The 26,221-nt window shown below is 39.8% G+C and overlaps 2 protein-coding genes across 11 annotated transcripts in view; one reads left to right on the top strand and one right to left on the bottom strand.

The window, feature by feature from the left end:
- Positions 1–13,923, bottom strand: part of WAC (WW domain containing adaptor with coiled-coil) — an 89,221-nt gene extending 75,298 nt beyond the window's left edge. For 2 of the 10 annotated variants that reach the window (XM_047868160.1, XM_047868170.1), the window contains exons 1-3: positions 12,906–13,389; positions 12,453–12,489; positions 10,680–10,893 (exon numbers count right to left, since the gene is read on the bottom strand). In XM_047868160.1, the coding sequence (XP_047724116.1) occupies positions 10,680–10,893; positions 12,453–12,489; positions 12,906–12,946 (292 nt within the window). In that variant the 5' untranslated portion in view covers positions 12,947–13,389. Of the gene's footprint in view, positions 1–10,679; positions 10,894–12,452; positions 12,490–12,715; positions 12,797–12,905; positions 13,390–13,504; positions 13,655–13,905 lie in introns of those variants that run through there. The other 8 variants (XM_047868163.1, XM_047868171.1, XM_047868168.1 and 5 more) reach the window with 7 other exon arrangements.
- Positions 12,949–24,860, top strand: LOC125170530 (uncharacterized). Its single transcript, XM_047867258.1, has 4 exons — positions 12,949–12,959; positions 13,078–14,096; positions 15,739–15,808; positions 21,276–24,860. Exons 1-4 carry the CDS (start codon positions 12,949–12,951, stop codon positions 21,307–21,309), a joined length of 1,134 nt encoding a protein of 377 aa, XP_047723214.1. The 3' UTR covers positions 21,310–24,860.
- Positions 24,861–26,221: the final 1,361 nt, after the last annotated feature.

The following is a 26,221-nucleotide window of genomic DNA, read 5'->3' as shown; positions in this document are numbered from 1 at the left end:
AATAAAAAGATTATCCAGGCAAGAAAATATATTTAAGTATATCCTAGATATTTTTGAAAACATGAGGACTGCCCTAATAAGCAGTAAAATATGCTATAAATCTATAATAACTTAAGTGGAACCACATGAAATTGAGGATTCTTTTTTTTACTTACAGAAATAGCAACATCATACAAATTAACCTAATATAAAACTACAGTGAGGGGAAGCAGCTGAAATGTACATCATTTCATCAACACTGCTGTTCTAATTTTAATGAAGAAACAACACATATAATTAGCACAAACTACATATAATGGCTACCTTGCACAGGCCTTTCTCTTTGGATACAGTCCTACTGATTTTGTAAAAATTAAGTAAACCTGTTTTAAAATAGAAAACGTGGGGGGACCTGGGTGGCTCACTTAAGCGCCAACTCTTCTTGATCAGGGCTCTGGTCATGATCTCACAGTCCGTGGGTCCAAGACAGGCTCGGTACTACTTGGAATTCTGGCTCTCCTGCTCTGCCCCTCCCCAACTCGTGCACACATGCTCTCTCTCAAACAAACATTTAAAAAATAAATTAGGAAATTTAAGATGTTTTTAACTCAACCCATTCTACATTATCAAAAGAGAAATGAGAAGTGTCCACGTGACTGACATTTTGATGTTTCCCATATTAGTAAAATTCCAGAAAGGCCATAAAAGCAACCAAAGTAACCCAATAACACATGTCCAAAATCTAACTTTCTAGGCCTCACTCCTATATGAATAAAACTAGTTGTTTCTTGGATTCACCCAGACTATCAGGTTCAAGCTTGAGCTGTTCTTTAGCATTTCTAACCATTTTGATGTCAAAAGTATTCATACGGACCGCAATTCTCTTTAAATTCTACTTCTATCTTAACCCAAATCCTAATTACCTCAAATCTACAGTACGACAAGCAATGCTAGTAACATAAGGCTTTATATAACCAAAACTTAGCTAATGTGCCCCCAAATCAGCAAAGGACAATTTCAAATCCTAAATGTATAATGTGCCAATGTACAAGGGCATGGGGGGGACAAACTAGTGAACGGTATATAATCCCCTCACTGTGCTAATAACATGTGCTGACAAAGTCAAGTTTTGAACAGTTAGGAGTCACAGCTCCAGTAGTTCTGCTCTAGACTGACCATACTTAAGTCTTTCCACGAACTATGGAAATGAAAATCAACTAATGGATTTTTTTTTTCAACTTTTTTTTTTTTATTTTTGGGACAGAGAGAGACAGAGCATGAACGGGGGAGGGGCAGAGAGAGAGAGAGACACAGAATCGGAAACAGGCTCCAGGCTCTGAGCCATCAGCCCAGAGCCCGACGCGGGGCTCGAACTCCCGGACCGCGAGATCGTGACCTGGCTGAAGTCGGACGCTTAACTGACTGCGCCACCCAGGCGCCCCTCAACTAATGGATTTAAACACAGAAATACTAAAATGACTGCTGCATTCTGAAACCTGTTCTTCCCAAGACATCAAGAACATCCCAAAATTATGAGTCAGTGTCAGGGACTCACCCACTCCTTTTCAAGGTAGTAATAAAACTGGCCCAAATCAAAGGGGAGACTCAGGGGCTAAGCACTTTTTCCTCTTTCTCCAAAATAATCAACATTGACATTTAGCAGTTATATAAAAGAGGAACTATCATAATCATACAAAAATATAAAATTAAGGTTTACAAAGTATAGCTCTGCTTTGTGACTTTAACATTTTTAATAGTTTAAACGTCCCATGATAAATGAGACTTGGACATTTATGCATACAATACTATATATACAAATGCTTTAAAACCCTGAGAGGAAACCAAAAAAACGGCATAAAAGAAATTGGACCAAACCACCACAGAAAAGGCAACAGGCAGTATATTAGGTGAAGAAACTTTACCATGATCCTCTCCCTCATATGAGCCAAAGTATTTCAAAATACCGCATTTTGCTAGCGTTGCATTTTGGCTACCAAAAACAACTAACTCTATTCAGACAGCACAGGTCAGAATCTTTCAGAAGAAGCCAACATATGTCACGCTCTTCTGGTATACTGTCACACGATTCAAAAGTAACGAAAGATTAAACAAAAGACTAACACTAAGTAAATATACCAGCCACACTCAGATCCTAAGTTTCTTTTAAAATGCACTTATTCCCAAAAGTCAATTTTAAGAAAACGGTTTATGAACACCTGAAGTCAGCCAGAGTACGCCAACAGGCAAAACCTGTTTCTCAAACAAAAACTAAACGAAGTTCACCATTCAACGGTCTCACGACAATGTGAACGCACACAGGGACGGTGTGGGTGGGTGGGTGGCGGCAGAGGACATGGAGCATCAAGGACAGTTTTACCTCACGCAGTGACAGTGGCTCCTGGTACCACCCCAGTAGCTTAGCAGCCTGCCCAGTCACTGATACTGGTTAGAAACTTGTCTATCGTCCAGCACGAATTCTACAGTAGGGCATCAGATGTATGTGCCACAGAACACTAGGTTAGGTATTTAACGTGTAACTACAAAGAAATTGTACTATTTATAAATTAGGAAAGATTAAAGAGAAGAAAATTCTTTAAAACTCAAGGTAACACGTTAATGTTATGATTTGGCAAATAACCACTCTAACTTCTAGATTCCTGAATCTCGCTCAGAGTTCCTCCTCCTCTTACATGTACTCTCTCTAGACCTGCACTTTATAAATAAATTAAATTCATGTTTATTTAAAAATTCAGTTTTCTAGGCTACATCCTAGAAACTGCTCTGATTTATAGTAATTCAGAGGCAGTCAAGGAACTTGTAGCTTTAAGTTTCTCAGGTGATTCTAATAAGCAGCCACATCTGAGGGAAATTATCCTTACATCTATCCTAAAAACCTTAAACTGCGAAGTCCTGGGTAGGAGCAGGTACCAAGTTAGAATTGCCGTGTCGTGTCGCCCCACCCCCGACACGGCTCTCACTTGCCAGGCTCCTCAGTCGGCAACTAAAATATCTAGTATTTTCCTTCCTGACTCTAAAGAAAGCAGTAGCCTGAGACCTACACCTGCTGATCTACCACTAACTTAGTGACAGGAATACAAGTAAACCTAATCATTTAGGGTGCCACAGTCAAGGCACTCACCTAACTGCTTGGAAGTGTTTTAGATACATAATAGGTACAACAATCCTAGGGGAACAGGACACAAAAATTCAGAGTATGTAGTGTGCCTAACATCACCTAGCTACAAGTATCAGAGCCTAGACTTAAAACACTAATCTAACTGAAAGAAGACTTCAATCTATTAGGTAAGGATAAAAGATAAATATGCATATTCTCTAAGAACTAAAAAGTATTCCTGATCAGTCCTCTGAGACTGATACCATCAACACCAAGTGTCCACTGAATCCACTACACAAATCTTAAATACAAGCCCCCAAAAAGGGCATAACAGAATATGGAATATGAAACCATTTTAATAAAAATTCTGGAAAAGCTACCTGTGGAACCCTACTGATATTTTACGACATAAAAATGTATACTGTGAAAACTGATTAACTCCAAGTGACAGCATTTAAGGCAATTTTATTTTTCCCCATTCTCCACATTTCCTAATTCTTCTATCACAAACGGGTCCTAACAGAGAAAAATTTTAGTACAGGAGCACTCTATGGCTCAAGGATTCATCAACTCTAACCATACCTTGCATTTTACGTGATATTTCAATCATCAGGCATATGAAAAATTTCTTTAGTGGGGCGCCTGGGTGGCTTGGTCGGTTAAGCGGCCGACTTCGGCTCAGGTCATGATCTCACAGTCCGTGAGTTCGAGCCCCGCGTCGGGCTCTGTGCTGACAGCTCAGAGCCTGGAGCCTGTTTCAGACTCTGTGTCTCCCTCTCTCTCTGCCCCTCCCCTGTTCATGCTGTCTCTCTCGGTCTCAAAAATAAATAAACGTTAAAAAAAAAAAAAAATTAAAAAACAAAAATTTCTTTAGAGAAATAGGAGTATGTGAAGCTAGATCATTCAACAGAATGATCATATTCTTCAGAATATGGAGAATATGTGTTGTCCAATTCAGTAGCCAATAATCACTTGTGGCAAGTAAGCACATGAAATGTGGCTAGTCCAAACTGAAATGTGCTACAGGTGTAAAATACTGGATTTCAAAGACTTCACACAAAAATAGGAATGTAAAGAATCTTAAGTGTTTTTAAAATATCAAGTACATGTTGAAATAGTAATATTCTGGACAAATTAGTTTATAAAATATATTAAAATTAATCGTACTTTACTTTTACTTCATTATGACTATTAGAAAACTATACGTGGGATTTGCATTTGTGGCTCACAGTCTTCTTCCACTGGACAGAGCTGCTGTAGATCCATTACTCACACGCAGCCAGCAACAGGGGCATCATGTGGGATCTTGTTAAAAAGACAGAGCTTTGGAACCAACCCCAGCACTACTTAACTAGAATATGTATTTTAGCAAGATCCCAAGGTGATTACTATACACATTGAAGTTTAAGAAGCACTGTTTCAGAAAACTGGAATGTTCATTTCCCTTAAATTATACTGACAATCCCACTACTATTCTATCTACCCATTTACTGAAATGTTATAAGGTGTCAGGCACTGTTCTAAGCAATAGGAATACAAGTTAACAAAACAAACTCACTCTCTGTTCTAGAGCGTATTCCACAGAAGATAAGCAAAAATAAACTAAAATAGTTAGTTCTGCTATTAACACTTATTTTGAAAACACAAATTTGTCCCAGCACTATTGATAAATCAGGAAATTATTTGGGCATAACAAATTTACCACTTCTGAGTGGTTTCACCTATGAAAAACACTAACTGCACCCAGCTGAACCAAGCTACACAGCAATTCACAAGCACACCCCAAACATCTGCCAGCTACCTCGGTTCATCCTGCCAGTAGAAGTCTTTCTTATCCATCCACAATTTGTGTTACAACTTTACGAGGGTTATTTCAGGTAACCCTCTTCCCAACAATTCACAATAACTCACAATCTGCAACCCTTTCAAAAGATGCCCACTTCCACAAGCTAACTCCAGGTCTTTGTCAAAGTACCATATGTACTGCACTATTAATGGACTCCTTAACCATTTAATGTTATGCTAGGATTTGTTAGATTTCTATCTTTTTAATGTGCCCCTAACCACATTTTTCCCGTAGGTGCTGTGGTGCTATTTTGCATAGATAGCATGAAACCTTTCAGGAACACATGTCATGTTATAGCAGAATGACTATAAATAAATAACATCAAGTCATGTTAAATACGAGCAAGGAACAAAGCAATGAAAAGGATAAACAGTGCTGGGGATGGCTGTTTCAGAGCGACCAGGAACAAACACTAGGGAAGGCCTCTGGGAGAGGGTGCCATTTAAGCACATTATTCAGTGAAAGCGCACCAGGAGGACATACAGAAAGATGAACGTCCCAGAGAGGAGGAGCATAACATGCAGTATCCTTGAGATAAGAACGAACTTCTTCCTGTAAGGCCAGAATGGAGAAGCACAAACAAGGGGAAAGAGTGGTAGGTGAAGAGGCTGAAGAAACTCAGACACCAGAGAAAATACCAGAGTATTTTCATATAGGCCTTGTAAGTAACAGAGAGTCACTGGAGGGTTCTGAGCAGGAGTGATGTGAACTGATCAGTATTTTAGTGGACCACTCTGGACTGTGGGGGGAAATGATTGTGTGAAGCAAAAAGAACACCATTCAGCAGGCTCTTACACAGTCCCGGTAAGAGAAGATAGTAGCTAGGAGTATAATGGTTGCATTTTAACTACTAAAAAGTGGTTATAAGTGCAATCCAAGTGAAGTATTTAGGCTACTATTAATTATTGAAACTGGAAAGCAAGTTTTTAGCACTATATGAAACCTTAGCTTGATCTTCAAATTATATTTCTAAGAACAACCACTTAAACAGGAATAATCCCCATCAGCCTGTTTCACAGAGTTGTTAAAGAATGAGATGAGAAACAATGTAAAAGAGCTTTCAAAATTATGATTTATCACATAAATCATAAATGGAAAGGAGACTCTTCTTAGGATACATTTGCAAGACCTAAGTAACTGGTTTTGAAATGATTAACAAAGAGTTATCTCCAGTTCTTAGGACAGAATCCCAGAAGCGGAATAGTCCCACTTATAGAATGTGAGTCCCACTTACAGAAACCCTGTAAAGATGCCCCAGCTCATTGTTATCTTTACTCTTTCAAGCATAACATGATAAACTACATACACCACAACCATTCTGCACAACAGAAGAAGCAGATGCTTAACAGAGACAATCTAGAATAAGTTTCCTGTAAATTATGGACCAAAAATCCTAAATATGTTACACCAAAAACTTTAAATATATCTTACACAACTAAAAAACATTTTGTTCAATCAAGACAGCCTTTAAATATCAAAGCAAAAACTCTGGTCAACTTTCACATTAAAACTCTTTCTAAAACTAAAACACTGACTTGATAACTTGGTCTAGAACTACACACATATATTGTACCAATGTCAATGTCATGGTTTTGATAATGTACTAAATTAGGTATGATGTAACCACAGGGGATGCTGGGTGAAAGCATTAAGAGGATACAAGCAAACTGACTTTAAATTAATTTGTGCTATAGTAAACACCCACCAAATAAGCTTTCAATATGCTTAAATGTTTCATCTGAGAGTGTGAACAATCTACCAGAGTATAGAGGACCAATTTCTAGAGTCCACTATTCAATTTTATACAAGTAAATTTTCCCTCATTTGTAGAACTGTAAAACAGGGATGCTAGCTGTTCTACCTCCCAAGAGCAACATGAGGATCAAATTAAACTGTTTATTTCTATAATACTTTCTAGCATTATAAATGCAAAGCATACTTCCTTTCTATTCAAAACAAAGTTATCTGAGTAACTATAAGGCCATGTTACACAAGTACCAGTCTATCATCCAACATGAAAAGCTTCAAACGTTACTAAAGTATATTTTAAAAACTATAAAAGTACCCATTATCCCCAAATAGTTTCTACTGAACAATTTCAAATGTTAAAGTATCCTTCGTTTGAAAATTAGATGAAAATACATTTCTGAATATCTCCAAATATATAGCTAAATGACAAAACAAGATAAAAGCTTTCACTATGCAGCTAAAAACTTTAAAATCTCTAGAACAATAATTACTAAACCACTAAGGGTACTTTACTTTGTACTCAAAAGATACTTGAATGCTAACTAAAAAGCTATGCAAATTCAATGAAGTCCAACAAATCAGAAAACCAATAAAGATTATTCTGCTATCAGTCAATTGAGCTGTCTCCCCAGAAAAGAGGTTTCTAAAAAGTATTCCAAATGTATCTTGTAAGTTTCTTAACAGTTAATTCTGAGAGGAATAGTATGAAAAATGGAACAACTCCCACGAGGCTGAAGTTTTGTGGAACAGCTTTCCAGAATCCTTGTAAAGATACCTTTCCCTCCTAAACTCATCTGTACTATCATCATTCTTAAATTTAGTTACTTGATAAAATAATCATTTGAAATTCGTTCTCCAGAAAAAATACTTTCATAACCAAACAGAAAGTGTTTTTAAAATTCCACGAAAATACAAATTTAACCTGAATTGTATGCTCATACTTCTAAGGTCTGGATGTCAGCTGCACTTTTAAAACATGTCTAAGCTATAAAAAAAACAAAAACAAAAACAAAAAAAAACCCCTTAAGATTCTTGTTTTTGGTTATTTTTAAACAAAACATTTTAAACAAAAGACTGCTTTGCAAATAAATCACAGAATACATAAAAAATAGCTTGATTCACGAAGTTAAAATATTATACTCTCACAGAACTTCCCTTTACTTACAATAAACCACATTCCCTTTAATAAATCCTAAAGGACAAAATTTAACTCTTAACTGCACATATTATGTCGCAGTCAGTCTTTTAGCTAAGGATTTCTAGGACAAACAATCCGATAGACAATCCTTCTCAATAATTGCTTTCTTACTTTTCATGGTAAATTACTTAAAGTCATTTTATACATCTGAATTGGCACTTTTCAAGGAAATCCAAGGTGCTATAGAAGACATCTAGTAATTACTGTAAAAAATATGTTGCGATGTGGATAGATGCCAGTAAAATCCAATCTCGGAAAAAAACAAACACATTTTGTAAGTTTCACATCCGTTTGTTTTGTAAGATGCAAGTTACAAAGCATAGCACATAGGCTTTTACGTTATTAGGTATTTACTAAACTCATTAGATTTTTTTAAAACACTAAAATGAAAACACATCTGATATTAAATCAATAAACAATGTAGTAACCCGTTCTTATATCAAGTTGTTTCTTAACACATGGGCAGAGAACCCAACTCACTTCCATCTGACTTTGGGTAATAGCTTTGCGTTTAAATAGACAAATACCTATCTATGTACAGATATCTATACATAAATGTATATTTAAAAATTAAAATCTAAAAAGATACAAATGTTTGTAATAAGATGATACTTATACACTTTGAAAAACTCCATTTCAAACACGTATCAGCAATCAAGGCAAACACCTGGAGTCAATGTATAATGACAAAATAAGTATTAAAATGAGAAAATGACTTCATATCTTTAAAAGAATGGACACCAAATCTGCACTCCAAACTTCAGAACAGAGCTTCTATTAGTTAAAGTCTCCAGAGGAAGACAGATAAGCAGCTAAAAAGCAAATCAGAAAGTGGGGCCTAACTCGGCAAATGACTATCAGAAAAACAAGGAAGTTTCTTACAAATGGAAGAATCAGCAAACAGATGCAAAGAAAGAAAACTAAAAGCCTAGAAAAGGTATCTGGAATTCATATAAGAAATAAAATTAAAATAAAAATGAAGAAAAAAAGGAGTACAGAGAAAGTAAGCAGTTAAGCTAAAACCACCACTAGCTGACAAGAGTCAGTCTTCCAAACTTGTTTCCAGGACAGGATCACATTTTATCTTTACTTCCAGGAATACAACACAATTGGTGCCCCATGTTTGTTGAATAAGTAACAGAATGGTCTTGGGATTATTTCACCTATAAAGGAATTATCAGGTACAGTTAACTATAAATGTTTGAAAGCATTTACAGAACTTTCCTAGAGTACCTAAACTGACTTCTTCCTGGATTTAGAAATTGATGATACATTAAACCAGATCACAATCACTAAAAGAGAACCCAAGATACTTATCCATAAGGAGATGAAGTGCCACATCCTATTTTGTCACAATCACCAAAATTTGAAAAATAAAGCACAGTACAATGCAAACAGTACCTGCCTTCCAAGAGCTAACGTTTAAGATGAAATCCACTACATAAGAGTGATTGAGAATGGTATCATCTCAGACTGTACATAACACTGGGGAAAATTTACCCACAAAATTAAAAATATTAATAGTTTAAGTAATTTTGCCATCAAAGAACTTCTAACACTTAATAACCAAACCCACCTGCTACTGGTTACCTACAAACAAAAATATAGTTTATCTGCATAAGTAGCACAGAACTACAGCTATGTTCATCAGAACTATATTCACCTCCCATCCAATAACCATCTAAATTCTTCCATCTCAACACAATCTGACCATCTTCTGACCATCGCTAATTTCCTCAACCCAGTAACTATGTACAGAGGAGACCCATGTTTCCGAGTTATCTGAGCACACTGAACAAAGCAGTTCTCCATCCCAAGAGGCAAAAAAGACCAGAAGATGCAGGATATTTTTTAAAAGGAAGTATTGAGAAGGTAGTTGGCAGTCAGAGGCAGAAAGCCACATGGCACTCGAGTTTCCTTAGTAGCTTCTAAAAGCACAATCACTGTTGAATATTTGTATATCAAACATGTTACCTGTTGAGAAATTTTATAGTGGGGAAAAACCATGTTTTAATCACCTTAGTGAAATCGGTTTGTTGCTCAATACATGCTTTAGACATGAAATTGCATTTTTTGATAAATTCTGGGCAAATTAAATCTGAAGTTATTGAATTTACTTTTTCTTAGCCTCCCACCACAACGAACTTAAGATGAGGTAAGGTAGTAACTTAAGGGTAACAGCACTATACAAAAGAAATGAGGCATACTTTTAAAAAGCTGAATATTTGTATGAACACAGCATAGAAATTACATTAATAAGACCCTGGAGAATACAGAAAGTAACATTTTAAATCCTTACAACAAAAACCCGTAAGAATTTTATAATCACAAGTGGTTTTTTAAACCTGTAAACTATCTCAAAAACCCTACTGAACTTTTAAATTCATAATGTATCAGTAGGAAATACATTTGAACTCCTTATAAAAGTAAATGAAGCAGCAATAAAAATGTTAAACTGAGCCAAATAAACTGAAATCTTTACTTGAAAAGGTGAAAATTCCTTCCTTGGAAAAATGTTCTGCATTTCTCTCATCATTAATAAAGCATTTGATAGATTATATTCATAAAGGCACTCTCTTATTACATGAGATTGGTATCCATTTTAAGATGCTCCTCAGATCAGCACCTTACTTCTATAGTGACTTGTTTAGGGATTAATTGATGGAAATAAAATATTTTAATGACACAACCATATGGTCATGTCCACAGGCTGGAAATATCACTGCTACCTATTGTTTTACACAGAGCTATTGTTAAATATATGTGGAAGTTTCATTAAAAAAGCTACTCACCACCATCCCTCTCTCTAACTCTGTGAATATGCACATTTTTGGCCTTACTGTGACCTGTGCTGTCACTATATTTGTTTTCAGGACTATCAGATCTCCGCAACATTTTATTTGGTGGTGAAGGATCTGCGGCGTCTCGCATTTTTTCATGTCTGTGATCACCACTACTGGGGTGACTCTTCGATGAATACTTAAGTGCCTGTAAAACATCACCCCCCCAAAAAAAAGAGAGAAAGAATTGAAACTTTAAACTTAACAATAAACCAAATCAATTTTAGCATATGTCATATTAACTTCAGTTTCGTGAACTTTTATCAATAAAATTAAAATTTCCATTTTCAATTCTGCCTCTAAGTTATTCAGACAAGACTTAAATGCCCCAGAGTTATGATAAGGCTCCTCATACAAATCATGTTCAAAAAAGGAAACAAAAAAACACTTCATTAAATATACTGTAAATACCAGAAACCAAACACCTTGGCACATTAATTCCATAGTAAGTTTTTCTGCAAATTACAAAGTTTAGCCCAAAGTAGAAACTCATGTACTAGTTCCATCGTCTGTGATCTTGTATACTAGTGTAATCTTGTGTTCTACAACTGATAGGCATAAATAAGCAGAAGCAGGTTTCTGAAAACCTACAAAAAAAGAAAGCATCAGGTTCTCCAGCTTTCTGATTCAAATAAAACATTTCAGGACTAACTTACCTACTCTTGCAGGTGTGGAAAAATAATTTTAAGGTATAAAAACATTGGTCAATACTTCCTATTTCCTAACATAACTTAATGGAACTCCCTCAGAAAAATGGTTCAGTTTTATTCTAACACACATTTAAGACAACCATAATAGACCAGTCTTTCACAGTGTGTAATTACAATGTTTTAGAGGAGCAGATTCAAGAGAGTTTAATCTCTTGACTATCCAAAGGTAATGAACAACGATTTTACACTTCAAGGGACCTAAGGCTTTTAACTTGAGCTTTAACAACTCCGGCTAGCCAGTAACAGAACTATCAGCTTAGAAACCCCTTTAAGCGATTAAATGTACTAAGCAGAATGTATTTACTTCTGGTGTCATCTGATAGTTACCGTTTATGAGATTCTTCCCCCTCAAAACAGGGCCCACTTCTATAATTTTTAAAAACTTGATATGCAGAAACCGCAGTAACAAAAAGGAACCTTACATACCTAGAGCCATCTATATTAGAATGAATTATCCAAGTATCCAAAGATCTCAATTCGTACAAAGAGAAAAGCACTATCTCTCACTAGTAAGGCAATTCCTTGCGCCAAAACCATTCAAACGGGGAGGAGATAGTTTAGGACATACTAAGAGCTGCAGATCAATTAATCATTTCTTCCTAGGCCCTCCTAATTTAAATATCATTACGTTATTTCTAGTGCCCAAATACAATAAATACTGCTTAGAAGTCACCTATCACCTCATCCCATCGATTCCTTCACACTGAAATAATCGAGTCAGGTCCTTCCTGGCTAGGAATATTTTTCCAAAAAAAAAAAAAAAACAGAAAAAAAGAAAGAAAAAGAAAAAACAAACCCTGAACTTCCTCCAGTCACCTGTCAAAATAAGACACTCAACGTTGCTGGAGAGCGCTAATGGCACCAAACACGAATTTTAAGGGGACCCGCGGTGCTAGTTTCAGATTTGTTGCACCGAAGGGCCTGTAGCGACTTCTGAAGCCTGCGCTCGAGTAGCAGTTCCTCCCTTCCCCCTCCGTCCCCCCACCCACCCCTCCACCCCGGCCTCGGCTGGTACCTGGTAAGGCTGCGAGTCCCCCCTCCGGTCGTGACAGCTGAAAAACAGGAAGAGAGACGGCGATATGAGACACCTCGGGCGGGGAGGAAGAAAACGGGTGCCCCCCCAGCGCCCCTCCCCGCGGGAGACCTACCAAACGTACCGGCAACGAACACACACACACACACACACACACACACACACACACACACACACACACGACTCAAAGGCGGTAACGAGGGCGAAACGCTGCGAACCCGGCCCTCCGCTGCCTCCACACTCACTCAGTCCTCGCCTGCTCGCGCGGCTGCTCCTCCTCCCCAGCCCGATCCGGATCAGGGTTAACAACAAAAATGGCGGCTCGGCCAGCACCAGATAAGGAGGAACAGCCCCCCCCCTCCCCGCGCCGCCGCCGCCGCCGCCACCGCCCCCCGCCCGCGCTGCGGCCCGGCCCGAAACGAAAAGACAATTTACCCATCACTGAGTCTCTGCTGTTTCCTCGCATACATTACCATCAATGCCCGGCCTGTGAGTGTGTGTCGGGGGAGGGGGAGAGCGGCCGCGAGAGGCGGGCGGGCGGGCGCGCAGGCGGCGGGCGGGCGGCAGCACCGGCACCAGGGCCCGGCGCGCCCTCGGCGACTCTCAGCACCTCCCCGTTAGTGGCGCCGGCGTTCCCGGGCCATCTCCCTCCGCCGACACCACGCTCACTCTCAGCCCGGGCAGCGGCGCCAACTACACGGCGGCAGCGGCGAACCGGGGGGAGGGGGCAAGAAGACGCGTCCGGCTCAGCCCCGCGGAGAGCTACCGCCTCCTCCGCCTTCTCCTCCTCCTGCTCCGCCGCCTCCTCCCCTCCTCCCCCCGTCGCCGCCGCTGCCTGGTCCTTCTCCTCCGCCTCCTGCCGCCGCCGCCGCCGCCGCCGCTGGTGCCGCCGCTGCCGCTCCACCAACTACATCCGGGCAACTCGGACGCCGCGGCCTTCGGAAAACCTCGGCAGTTTCCGCCGCGCCCCTCCTCTCCCACCCTCTGCCTGCCTCCCCGCCCCGCGCGGCTCCGGAACGCCGCCTTCGGCAAACCTCGGCCCGCCCCGGCCTTCCTCTTCCTCTGAGGCCTGGCTCGCCTCCTCGCTACCCGGCAGGTCTTTCCGGTTGCCGCTTCTTTTCCTCACACGCAAATCTGGCCGCTGCCGTTCCAGTTTAGGGATAGTCCCGCTCGGGGACCCGCTCGAGGCTGTTCCCCGGGGCTCCGGGATGCGCGGGGAGGGAGCCGCCTTCGGGAGGAGGACGGTGGGGCGCGAGAGAAGCCATCGCGGACTAAATAAAGGAGTCTGCGGCTGCTGCGCGTGCGCCCAGAGGCGCGGGGGTGGGCGGGTGCCCTTGAGTGAGCTCTTCGGCCGCCGGCCCCCGCCCCTTCGGGCTCCGGCGGGGTGGTCGGACCCCCCCCCCCCTCCCCGGTTAACCGGCGGGCGGACGGTTACCAAGGAGCTTCCTCGGTTGGCAACGACAGCAGCCGCCCTCGGGGAGGTGGGGAGTGTGCCGCTGCTCCCTTTGGCCGGCTCCCGGGAGCCGGAACCCGGGCCTGGGCACCTGCCTCAGACCGGAAGCCGGGCGCGCGGCCGGCCTTCGGTGGGCAGGGGCTGCGCGGAGCTCGCCCGTCGACGCGCTAGAAGTAAGTGTCACCCCCGGAGGCGTGCAGGAAAGCGAGCTTGCCGGGCGAGGAAAGACGCAGGCGTTACGGGGTGTCGTACAGAATGCGGGAGGACCGGGCGCCCCAGCGGCTGTAAGGCGAAGGTGCCCGGTTCGAGGAGGGAGCGCGCGCGCGCGCGCGCGCGCGGCTCGGGGCAGTGAATTAAAACCGAAACTGATCTGGAGCGGGATGTGTTCCAGGGGAAAAGGGCTTACCCGCCTCATCCTTGAGTATTTTCCGTCCGCGGCAGTGTCTTCCCCACCCTCACCTTTATTTCCCATTTTTCTCTTCTAGTTCCTCTTTGTCCTTAAAGTCCTTTGGTGAAAGAAAACTCATTCGAACGTTCTGCATGTGAATAAAGGCATAGGGGGTGCTAAATGGAGTTGCTACGAATTGAATTTTATAAACCGCTACCCGCGCAATGCCAACATTGGCGTATTGGGAGGGGAAAAGTCAGGTGTACCCCCCCAAATTAAGCGTGGGGTGGTTAGTGGCTGATATTCAGGTGGGATTTTTCCCCTGCGCTGAATTTCTTATAAGGCAGCATTAACTTAACGAATAGATTGTAATAAACATAAAGGAAGTATATACTTATTTGCGTAAAAGAGAAAGGTAAAACGGGAAACCAGAAAAAAACAAGACCCCACCAAAAACCAGTATCCAAAAGTAGCTGACTTGGTTTCCAACAATTATCCTTATTGCTGGGCCTAATAAAGAGAAGGAATGAAGTGGGGAAGAGACCCTGAAATCACAATTGATTGAAGAAAAAATGCTTACATACCCTCATTTGTCAAGTCCCCCTGCCAGATGTTAAGATTATTGCTTTTTGTGAGGACCAGTAAAAGCTTAATACCCCTTGTGAGCTATTGGTAACTAAAACAAAACTGCTAGTGACTGAAATGGGAAAACAAATTTAAAACCTAGAGTCTTACGTGCAATTTCTAACACGTTTGTAACAAATGCAGTGAAGATACAGGTTAGTAGAGTACACACAAATATATAAATCCTTTGCAGAATGTTTTTGAAAACTGGCAGCAAAAATTATTACTAATTTCTTGATGGTAATCATGTGCTGAAACTTTGACATATACCGTTTGATCAAAAGCCGCGAACTGGAGGAAACTACAAGGCAATGTACAATTTTCATTATTCATAGATTCCATATTTGCAAATTTGCCTACTCACTAAAAATTTGTAACCACCAAATCAGTGTGCATAGCATTCATGGGCATGCACACAGTGGCAAACAATGTAACATTCCCAGCTGTGTTGAACAAGATAGCACTCCCTTATTAATTCAGCTCTCATATTGTAAATAAATGTACTTTTCATAATATATATACTTTTGTGGTTTTTGCACTTTTCATGCTTTTTATTGGTTTTGCTGTTTTAAATGCCCCTCCAAGCGTAGTGCTAAAGTGCTGTCTAGTACCCCTGAGCACAAAATGTGATGTGCCTTGTGGAGAAAACACAGGCCCTAGATAAACTTTCAGGCTTCTTATTTGTGCTCTTGACTGTGATGAGTTCAGTGTTAAGGAATCAATAATGAATATAAGATGTTTAAATAGAAACTGATGAAAATGTGACCAGAGTGTTTCTGGAACCTAACCCTGTTTTCCCCTAGGAACAGATCAGTGTTCACAGTGGCTTCATAGAACTACCTCACAAAATAAGAATCAGTTATTTACCAAAAGGTACATCTAAATGTTATACCCATGTTTTAAAAAATTCCTTGCCTATTTTTAGATTCCATTATCCATTGTTATGAACCCTTTGTGAATACCTTCAATCCTTTCCTTCTCTCTTCCATTTTATCTTTCTAATCCACAGTCCTGGTTAATTCACTGTATGCTTGCTGCGGAGCAGTTGAACTTGGCTGGAGAAAAACACAGCCCTGCTAACTGCGGATTGAGCTCCTTGTGTTCTCCCCTTACCCTTAGTCTGATTTCCCTAATACGTTTACGCCTGTTCTCTTAAACAGCTGTTTAACTTCTTAATCCCACTCCTCCTGAGTAGATCCTTATCATGCTTCTAATCTCTCCAGGGATATAGAAAAAAAAAATCAGAAATCAATAACAGCTGTCTGCTACTCACCATTGCATCTACCAACCTTTCTATATCTGAATATGCTGCTATACTCCAGTAACTGTGGATAAACTGTCAAAATTACTAAGAGCAAACTTGGCCACCTTTGCCTTGAATTCTGTTTAACTCTTGGAATTGTCTACGATTTTTTCACTTTTAAGTGATTCATTCCTGTCAACTTAAAAACATGTTTTAATAGCTGCCATCATTTAAAAAAAAACTTGGGCCGCCTGAGTGGTTCACACTATTTCACTTTTAGAAAGGTCTTTCCTGGGGCGCCTGGGTGGCGCAGTCTGTTAAGCGTCCGACTTCAGCCAGGTCACGATCTCACGGTCCGGGAGTTCGAGCCCCGCGTCAGGCTCTGGGCTGATGGCTCAGAGCCTGGAGCCTGTTTCCGATTCTGTGTCTCCCTCTCTCTCTGCCCCTCCCCCGTTCATGCTCTGTCTCTCTCTGTCCCAAAAATAAATAAAAAACGTTGAAAAAAAAAATTAGAAAGGTCTTTCCTCTGAAGACTCTGTTTATGGCACCCCACCATTCTCTCTCTGTCATCCTTTTTTTTTTTTTTAACTATTTGCCATATAATACATATTTTGTTTATTGGTTGTCCCCCACTATAATGATATCTCTGTGACATCAGAAAAATATGTTGAATGAAAGGATATTTACCTACAAAATTGCTAAAAGAAATAGAAGGGGTGCCTGGGTGGCTCAGTTGGTTGAGCATCTGACTCTTGATAATCGGCTCGGGTCATGATCTCATGGTCACGAAATCAAGCCCTACATTGGTCTCCGTGCTGACAGCATAGAGCCCGCTTGGGATTCTCCCTTTCTCTCTGCTCCTCCCCTGCTTGGGCTCACTGTTTCTCAAAATAAACACTAAAAAAGGAAACTAGCAAAGTATTGTAATCTTAAGAAGAAAAGACGTGGCTATAAGATCCAGTCTGGCTGTCACAAATAAAATAGAGAAAAGCTGGCTTATTCCTAATCCGGATAAAATATTGTATTAGATAACATTTGAAAATTTACATGTATAACAAATCTTAAGCTATTTACATTCCTCTCTATTGAGAGATTGCAAGTTTGTATGTGCACAAAAGATCCATATTTCAACCAACAGATTAACGTATCAGCCAATAGAGAGGAAGAACTATTGGCCCATTAGGCTGTAGGTGACCATGATTTTAATGTGATCCTATTCATGGAGGAGAGTCAAAAAGTGAAGTCCTCAAGCCTCTAGCTGTAAAAGTGACTTAAAAAGGTTTTGCTAGAATTTATTTTTTTAGTTTTGTTTTTTGAAGGGGCGGGAGTATTTGAGAGAGACAGGGAGAGAGCCGGGAAGGGGCAGAGGGAGAGGAAGAGAAAATCTTAAGCAGGCTCTACACCCAGCACAGAGCCTGACACAGGGTTCAGTCTCACAACTTGTGAGACCATGACCTGAGCCAAAATCAACGGTCAGGTGCTCAACCAACTTAGCCACCCAGGTGCCCCAGTTTTGCTAGAATTTCTAAAGGTTCACAAAATAAGAATGTATTCCCTGAAATTTTTACCTATTTTCTCTGTCCTTGCCTTCCTCCCATACAGCATAGTATAGTGGTTAAAAGCATGGCTTTTGGAATCAGAATGGCATAAAGCTCTGGCTACATTATTCACTGACTAGCAAGCAGTGTGACGTCAGGTAAATTACTAAAATTTCAGTGATTATGCTTCCTTGTCTCTAAAATTGGCTTGATAGGGTATAAGGCTGTTTGTCAGAAGTAAATGAAATTACATAAATACTTTAGCAGCACCTGGCATATACATGCCCTACTGCTGGTGGTTATTATTCATTCATTAAAAAAAAAACAAAAACATTGACCTGTGTATCATGTCTTGGGAACACAGTATTAAGCAAATTAACTTAGTTTCTGCTCTTACAGAGTTTATATATATATATTTTAATTTTTTTTAAGGTTTTAGTCATTTTTCAGAAACATGAGCATGAGCAGGGGAGGGGCAGAGAGAGAGGGAGACACAGAATCTGAAACAGGCTCCAGGCTCTGAGCTGTCTGCATAGAGCCCAATGTGGGGCCCGAACTCACGGACTGCAAGATCATGACCTGAGCTGAAGTCAGACGCTTAATCAACTGAGCCACCCAGGTGCCCCCAAGAGAGTTTGTATTTTAACTGCAATATATAACTAAAAAGAAACCATTTGAGTTCTCAGAGTTGTGATGTAAGGCTTTCATTCAAATATGTGGAAAACTAGGAAAGCTGTAACCAAAATCAGTATTTAGAAAAGGGGAGTAAAAATCTCCAGGACAGCATCATATTAGTAAATGGTGTATCTTTTTAAGCAGAGATAATAGTGTAAATAGTTAACAGGTCCAGAGGGCCTTATTTACTCATGTGAGGTCTGAATTTACAAACTAGCCACTTTTTAAAGTCCTTCCAAGTGATAGATGGTAAAATACAGCCAAGACTGAGAACTGTACCCTAAACCCTTTGACTCTGTCTGGCAGAACTGCGGCCTGAATTAGACCAAACATCTGAGCAATTGCACACTGCCAAAGGCTATTGGAAAATACAGCAGTCTGATTCCACTAAAATTTCATAATCACCAAAATCAAATGAACCCTAAGTACATCTAGACAATCTTCTATTTATATATCTCTTCAACTTTTTTTTTTAATTTTTTTTTTTAATGTTTATTTATTTTTGAGACAGAGAGAGACAGGGCATGAACGGGGGAGGGTCAGAGAGAGAGGGAGACACAGAATCTGAAACAGGCTCCAGGTTCTGAGCTGTCAGCACAGAGCCCGACGCGGGGCTCGAACTCACGGACCGTGAGATCATGACCTGAGCCGAAGTCGGCCGCTTAACCGACTGAGCCACCCAGGCGCCCCATCTCTTCAACTTTTAACCAGGTTTTCAAACTTCCACTCTCCTCAAATCTACCCCCCTCACTTTACTACCTCCCCGACACTCTCAGAAGATCACATCATCACTTTCCTCCCAAACTGAAGCCATCAAATAGAAATTTTATCTTTCCAAATTTGCAAATCTACCTACACTCATCCTCCCTACTTAACTTACTGAGTACCCACTATGTGCTGGGGATACATCAATGAGCCATACAAAGAAAAATCTTTACTTCCCCCTCACCGGCTTACCTTTTAGTGGGGGAAGATGGGAATAAAACAAACACGTGGTATGGCAATTTACAAAGTAGTAAGTACTATGGAGAAGAGTGGAAGGTTATAAGAAGGACTTGATTAAGAAGTAATCAATAGAGTAGTCATTGAGCAGATGACATTTGAGCAAAGACTCAAAGGTGGTGAGAGAGCAAGCTGTTTGGCGGTTTGGAGAGGAGTATTCCTGGCAGGAGGAACAGCAAAAGCAAACGTCTAGAGGCAGGAGTTTGGTGTGTAAGAACAATAAGGAAGCCGGGGGGCGGGGGGGGGGGGGGTGGAGGGAGAGTGATTACTTCTTTCTACTTCTGACAGGTCCTCTCATTCCTTTTTGCAGAAGGGAAAAGTTTTAGGAAATGCAGTCAAATAGGTTAAAGGAGGGTGATTAAGGGGCAGATCATGAAGGATCTAACAGGCCATTGTGAGAAGGTTGGCTTTTATTCTGAGTGAGATGGGAAGCCATTGGAGAGTTAAAAGCAGAAAAGTAATGCTGGCTACTGTGTTAAGAATAGTCTATATGGCAAGGAAGAAGCCAGAGAAATTAGCTGGGATGCTACTGCATCATCCTAAGGTCCCTGTTTCAAAACAGGAATTAAGCTTCTCTAAGGTTATTTCCTTTCCCCATGATTTCCTTCCACCTCTTAAGTTACTTTACACTAACAATTACCCCTTTCTTTGTGTGTTTAAACTCTCCCTTTTATTTGGATTGTATCCACTTTTTAAAAAACATGCCTGAATCCTATGTCAAAAAACCCCATCCCCTCCTTGATCCCAGTTGCTACACTGTCCCATTCCTCAGTTCAGCTAAACTTCCAGTAAGCCTTGTCTCTGGCACCTCACTGGTTTCATTCCAGGTTACTGTCATCTGCCCCCATAATATCACCAAAATACAGTTTTCTAATGCAGTGGTTCATGAAGAGATAGTGCTAATTATTCTCTAGGGGGCATTTGGAGCTATGTGGCGGTACTTCTTGGTTTTGATTTGTATATTCGTGGTTATGACTTAAGGCTGAAGAATGCCACTGCTGTTTAGTTATCAGGGATCAAGTATACCTAACATATGCAATGTGTAGGACAGTCCCTCACCTTTAAGCATTATCCTCCTTGGAGTGCCTGGGTGGCTCAGTCAGTTAAGTATCTGACTTTGGCTCAGGTCATGATTTCACAGTCTGTGGGTTCAAGCCCCACCTCGGGCTCTGTGCTGATAGCTCTCTGTCCCTCTGCCTCTCCCCAGCTTGTGCTCTCAATAATAAATAAATAAACTTTAAAAAAATTATTAAAAGAAAAAAAGAGGGGCACCTGAGTGGCTCAGTCGGTTGGGCATCTGACTTCGGCTCAGCTCATGATCTCACAGTTTGTGGGTTCAAACCCCATGTTGGGCTCTGTGCTGACAGCTTGGGGCCTGGAGCCTGCTTTGGATTTGGTGTCTCATTCTCTGTCTGCCCCTCCCCCATTTGTGCTCTGTGTCTCAAAAATAAATTAATGTAAAAAAAAAATTTTTTTTAAAAGAAAGAAAAAAAGAATTACCCTTCTCAAAATACCAGTATCATGTTGAAAAATAGTCTTGGGTGCCTTGCTGGCTCAGTTGGTAGAGCATGCAACTCTTGATCTTGGAGTCGTAAGTTCAAGCACCACATTGGGCATAGAGATGGAAGGAAGGAAGGAAGGAAGGAAGGAAGGAAGGAAGGAAGGAAGGAAGAAAACTTCTTGAAAAACAGTCTTAAGGTCACAAATGACTTCTATGTACCTGTTTTCACTGAACATATTCCAATCTTTTTCCTACTTGGTCTTAGAATATTTGGCAGGAATAGCTACTGTTTGCATTACATTCTCTCTTAGCTTCTATAATGCATCATATTCTTTGTTTTCTTTCTACTTCTCTGACAGCCCCTCTCATTCCTTTTTGCAGATTCATCCTCTTCTACTCCACTACCAAATGTTGAAGTTCTCCGTGAATCAGTCTCTTGTGGGTTATGTCAACAAAAATGTCCATTATGGAACTCCAGGGACCTGTCCCTCCACATAAACAGCAAATAATTTGGCAATAATTGTCAAAAGCAAGTTTATGTGAACTGGAAATTAGTAAAAGGTTACAGTAACCAGGCAAACATTTAATCAAGAACAAGGTGGTAGAATCCCATTAGGAGAGCTTTGTGTTATTTAAACTAACCCTAGCCCCATTTCTTCATCCCCAGTTCAGTGGCAGTTTTGAAGACAACAGCCTGCATTTCTGGTGTAGGTGTCTGGTGCCAGAGGTAGCAAAATGGACCTTGTTATTGGAGAATTGTAGTAGTTTATTTTGACCTGTCTGGTGGCTCCCTGAAGGACTGGGGCAAGGGCTTGCCCTTATTTTGCCTGATGTGGAACTCTCCTGAGTCAAAGGTGACTACCGAGGGGATGTTTGTCAAGAACATTTAAAGGCAAGTTTATTAGCTCCTGCTAGTTGGGGAAAGGAGTAACAGTTGAGGCAAACAATAGACACAACAGAAGGCCTGGGAGGAAAGGCTGAAGAGTGAAATACTTTGGAGAATAAAATCTTTGAAAAGCTCCTACATATTCCTTGGAATCTAAAAGACTACCTGGGGCAAATGGTCAGAAAAAACCCTGCAAATTTCCTAAAGTCTCACCTCTGGCTAATGTTCAGGATCTGCTCAGATTTGCTTAATGAAATCTAAGATAGATTTATAAATTGCCCATTTGGGTGATAAAGACATGCTCCAACACACACAAAGAGCCCTCTGATAAAGCCTGGAAATTGTTTTCTTCATTTTTTGACTCTAGGCACTTAAGGAAATCTGTTGAATCACTAGCTGACCACTAAGCCAACAGAACAGAAATTTCAGTGGTCACAAATAAGGAATACAGACTTCATAAAGTTAGTTCAGAAAAGTCATTAAACAAACAAAAGCAACCACAGTAAACAGCGAAAACATTCCAGGGAGGAAGAAGAATCTGATTTCCAGACTTGCCACATTGTAATAATCAAAGTGTCCAGTTTTCAACACAAAATAACCAGGCAGGGGAAAAAAAAAAAAAAAAGGAAAGAAAAGAAAGAAAAAAAGTGTGACCAATATACAGGAAAAAAAAACAAACAAAAAAAAACAAAGAAGAAGCTAATAGAAACTGTCCCCAAGGAAGCACAGACACTGGACTTACTAGACAAAGACCTTCCACCAACTCTTTTAAATATGCTGGAATAGCTAAAGGAAACCATGAACAAAGAACTAAACGAAATCAGGACAGCAATGTCTCACCAAATAGAGAATATTGATAAAGAGGTTGAAGTCTCACCAAATAGAGAATATTGATAAAGAGGTTGAAATTACAGAAAGGAACTAAATAGAACTTCTGGAGTTGAAAAATATAATAAACTAAAAATTCACTAGAGGAATTCAACAATATGTGTGAGCTATCAGTTAAGGAACTCAGCAGACTTCAAGATAGGTCAGCTAAGACTACTTAACGTGAGGAGCAGAAAAGAAAAAGAAAGAAGAAAAATGAATATAGGAGACCTGTGGCACAGTATCAGGCATACCAATATATGCATAACGGGCATCTCAGAAGGAGAGGAGAGAGAGAAAGGGAAGAAATAATAGCCAAAAACTTCACAGATTTGAAGAAAGACATGAACTTAAATATCCAAGAAGCTCAATGAATTCCAAGTAGGATAAACTCAGAGACTCACACCAAGACACATTGTAATCAAACTGTCACAAGCCAGTGACAAAGAGAGAATCCTGAAAGCAACAAGAGAGAAGCAAGTCCTCACATACAAGGGATCCTCAATAAAATTAACAGTTGATTTCTCAACAGAAACTATGGAAACCAGGGGGCAGTGGAATGACATCCAAAGTGCTGAAAGAAAAAAAACAACTGTCAGTCAAGAATTCTATATCCAGCAAAACTATCCTTCAAAAATGAAGGAGAAGTTAAGACAGTCTCGGAAAAGCAAACACTGAGAGAATTTGTCGTTAGTAGACCTTCCCTACAAGAAATATTAAAGGGAGTTTTTCAACCTGAAATGAAAGGACACTAGGCAATAACTTGAATCCACACGAGTAAGCACTGTTAAAGGTGACTGTATAGGTAATGTAAAAGTCAGAGTTAATGTATTTTTGATTTGCAGCTTTTTTTCTGTATGACTTAAAATCAACAACAACAAAAACCAGTAATTATAAATCTATATGATTGGGCACATGGTGTATAAAGATGTAATTGGCAATAACATAGGATGAAACCTAAGAGCAAAGATTTTTTTATACCCTTGAAGCTAAGTTGACTTTTATTTGAACAATATTGTTATTAGTTGCTAATTCTAGTCCCCAGGGCAACCATTAAGACTAAAAATTATGTAGTAAAATAAATGACGAGAGAAGTAAAAGATACACTAGAAAATAGCTAGCACAAAAGAAGTCAGTAGTGGAGGCACTGAGCAACATAAAAGATATACAACATATGAGAAAGCAAATGGCAAAGTAAGTCTTTATCACTAATCACATTGAATTTAAATGCATTAAACCCCAATTAACAGGCAGAATGGATTTTTTTTTTAGAATGGATGTTTTTAATGTTCTAATTATATCCTCTCTACAAGGGACTCACTCTAGAACCAAAGAACCAATGAGTTGAAAGGATGGAAGGAGATATTCCAAGATACCTCAGATGCATGCAGAACAGTCTCCAGTATAGAATATAGGTTAGTCCATAAAATAAGTCTCAATACATTTAAAAAGATTGAAATCATATCAATTATCTTCTTTTACCACAATGGTATGAAACTACAACAGAAATTTTAAAATAAGAGAAATGAAAAAGAAAACAGTGCACACTAAAACATGGATGCGGAAAAACCAGAGCTAAGAAGGAAATTTATAGTTGTAAATGCCTAAATTTAAAGAGAAGATCTAGAATCCGTAACCTAACCTTCCACCTTAAGGAATTGGAAAAAGGAAAATAAATGAAATCCAAAGCAAGCAGAAGGAAAGAAATAATAAATATTAGAACAGACATAAATGAAATAAACAATAGAAAACAGAAGAATCAATCAAACCAAAAGTTGGTTCTTTAAAAAGATCAATAAAATTAACAAACTTTTAAATAGAATAAACCAGAAAAAAAGAAGATTCAAATTACTACAATTAGAAATAACGTGGGACATTACTACTAATACTACTACCACTACCAACCTTGAAATAAATGGAATTGTTTAACAATTATATGCCAACAAATTAGATGATCTAAATGGAACAAATTCCTGAAAACAAACTACCAGAACTGACTCAATTAGAAATAGAATGGACCTATAATACCACAAGTAACAAGACTGAATCAGTAATCAAAAAGACTTTCAACAAGAAAAGCCAAGAACCATATGGCTTCCTTGGTGGCTTCTATCAAACATTTAAAAAAACACCTTCTCAAAGTCTTCTTTGAAGACTCAAAGTCTTACCAAAAAAAAAAAAAAAAAAAAAAAAAAGCAGATGAAGAGGAGACACTAACTCATTCTATGAGGTCAGCATTACCCTGATACTGAACCCAGACAAAGACACCATGAGAAAATAAAACTACAGACCAATATCTCTAATGAATATAGATACAAAGATCTCAACAAGAGTGAATTTAGCAGCATAGTAAAAGGATTCTATTCCATGACCAACTGGAATCCACAAAAATATTTTTTAATTAAAAAAAAGAATTTTTTTAATATTTAATTTTGAGAGAGAGAGAGAAAGACAGAGCATAAGTGGGGGGAGGGGCAGAGAGAGAGGGAGACACAGAATCCACAGCAGGCTCCAGGCTCTGAGCTGTCAGCACAGAGCCCTATGCGGGGCTAGAACCCACGAGCCACAAGATCATGACCTGAGCCGAAGTTGGACACTTAACCAACTGAGCCACCCAGGTGCCCCTCCACAAAATATATTATTAGAGCTAATAAGCAAATTTGGCAAAATCACAAGATAACCTATAAAAAATCAGTTGCCTTTCTACGTTTGCAATGAATATTACAAAAATGAAATTAGGAACACAATTTTGATTGACAGCATCAAAATAATAAAATACCAAGAACTCAGTCTAAATGAGGTGTAAAAAATGTACACTGAAAACTACAAAACATTTTTGAAAGAAATTCAAGAAGACCTAATGAATGGAAAGACAGTTCTATGTTTGTATATTGGAAGACCAAATATTGTCAGAATGACAATACTCCCTAAATTGATCTGCAGATTCATTGTAATACTTACCAAAATCCCAACATCTTTTTTTTTTTGCAGAAACTGACAAGTTGATCCTAAAGTTCATATGGAATAACAAAGGATCCCCAAATAATCTTGAAAAAGAACAAAGTTGGAGTATTCATACTTCCTTTTTTTTTCATTTTTATTTTTTGTAGTGTTTTTAAATGTCTGTTTATTTTGAGAGAGAGAGTGAGAGAGATCAGGAGAGGGACAGTGAGAGAGGGAGACAGAATCCTAAGCAGGCTCTATGCTGCCAGCATGGAGCCCAATGTGGGGCTCAAATCCATGAACCATGAGATCGTGAGCTGAGCCAAAACCCAGTTGGATGCTTAACTGACTGAGCCACCCAGGCACCTCAACTTCCTGATTTTAAAACTTACTACAAATCTATAGTAATGAAAACAGTGTGGTCCTGGCAGAAGAATAGATATGTAAATGTAATAGAATTGAAAGCTCAAAAGTAAACCCATACATCTATGGTCAATTGATTTTTTTTTAGGTTTATTGATTTATTTTGAGAGAGAGAGACAGCATGAGCAGGGGAGGGGTAGAGAGCGAGGGAGAGCGAGAATCCCAAGCAGGCTCTGTGCAGTCAGTAAAAAGCCCAACACGGCTCAAC

Source organism: Prionailurus viverrinus, chromosome B4, assembly GCF_022837055.1.
Source record: "Prionailurus viverrinus isolate Anna chromosome B4, UM_Priviv_1.0, whole genome shotgun sequence".
Lineage (NCBI taxonomy): Eukaryota > Metazoa > Chordata > Mammalia > Carnivora > Felidae > Prionailurus > Prionailurus viverrinus.
Note: the sequence above shows the minus strand (reverse complement) of the source record. Positions and strands in the feature narration are given on the sequence as shown.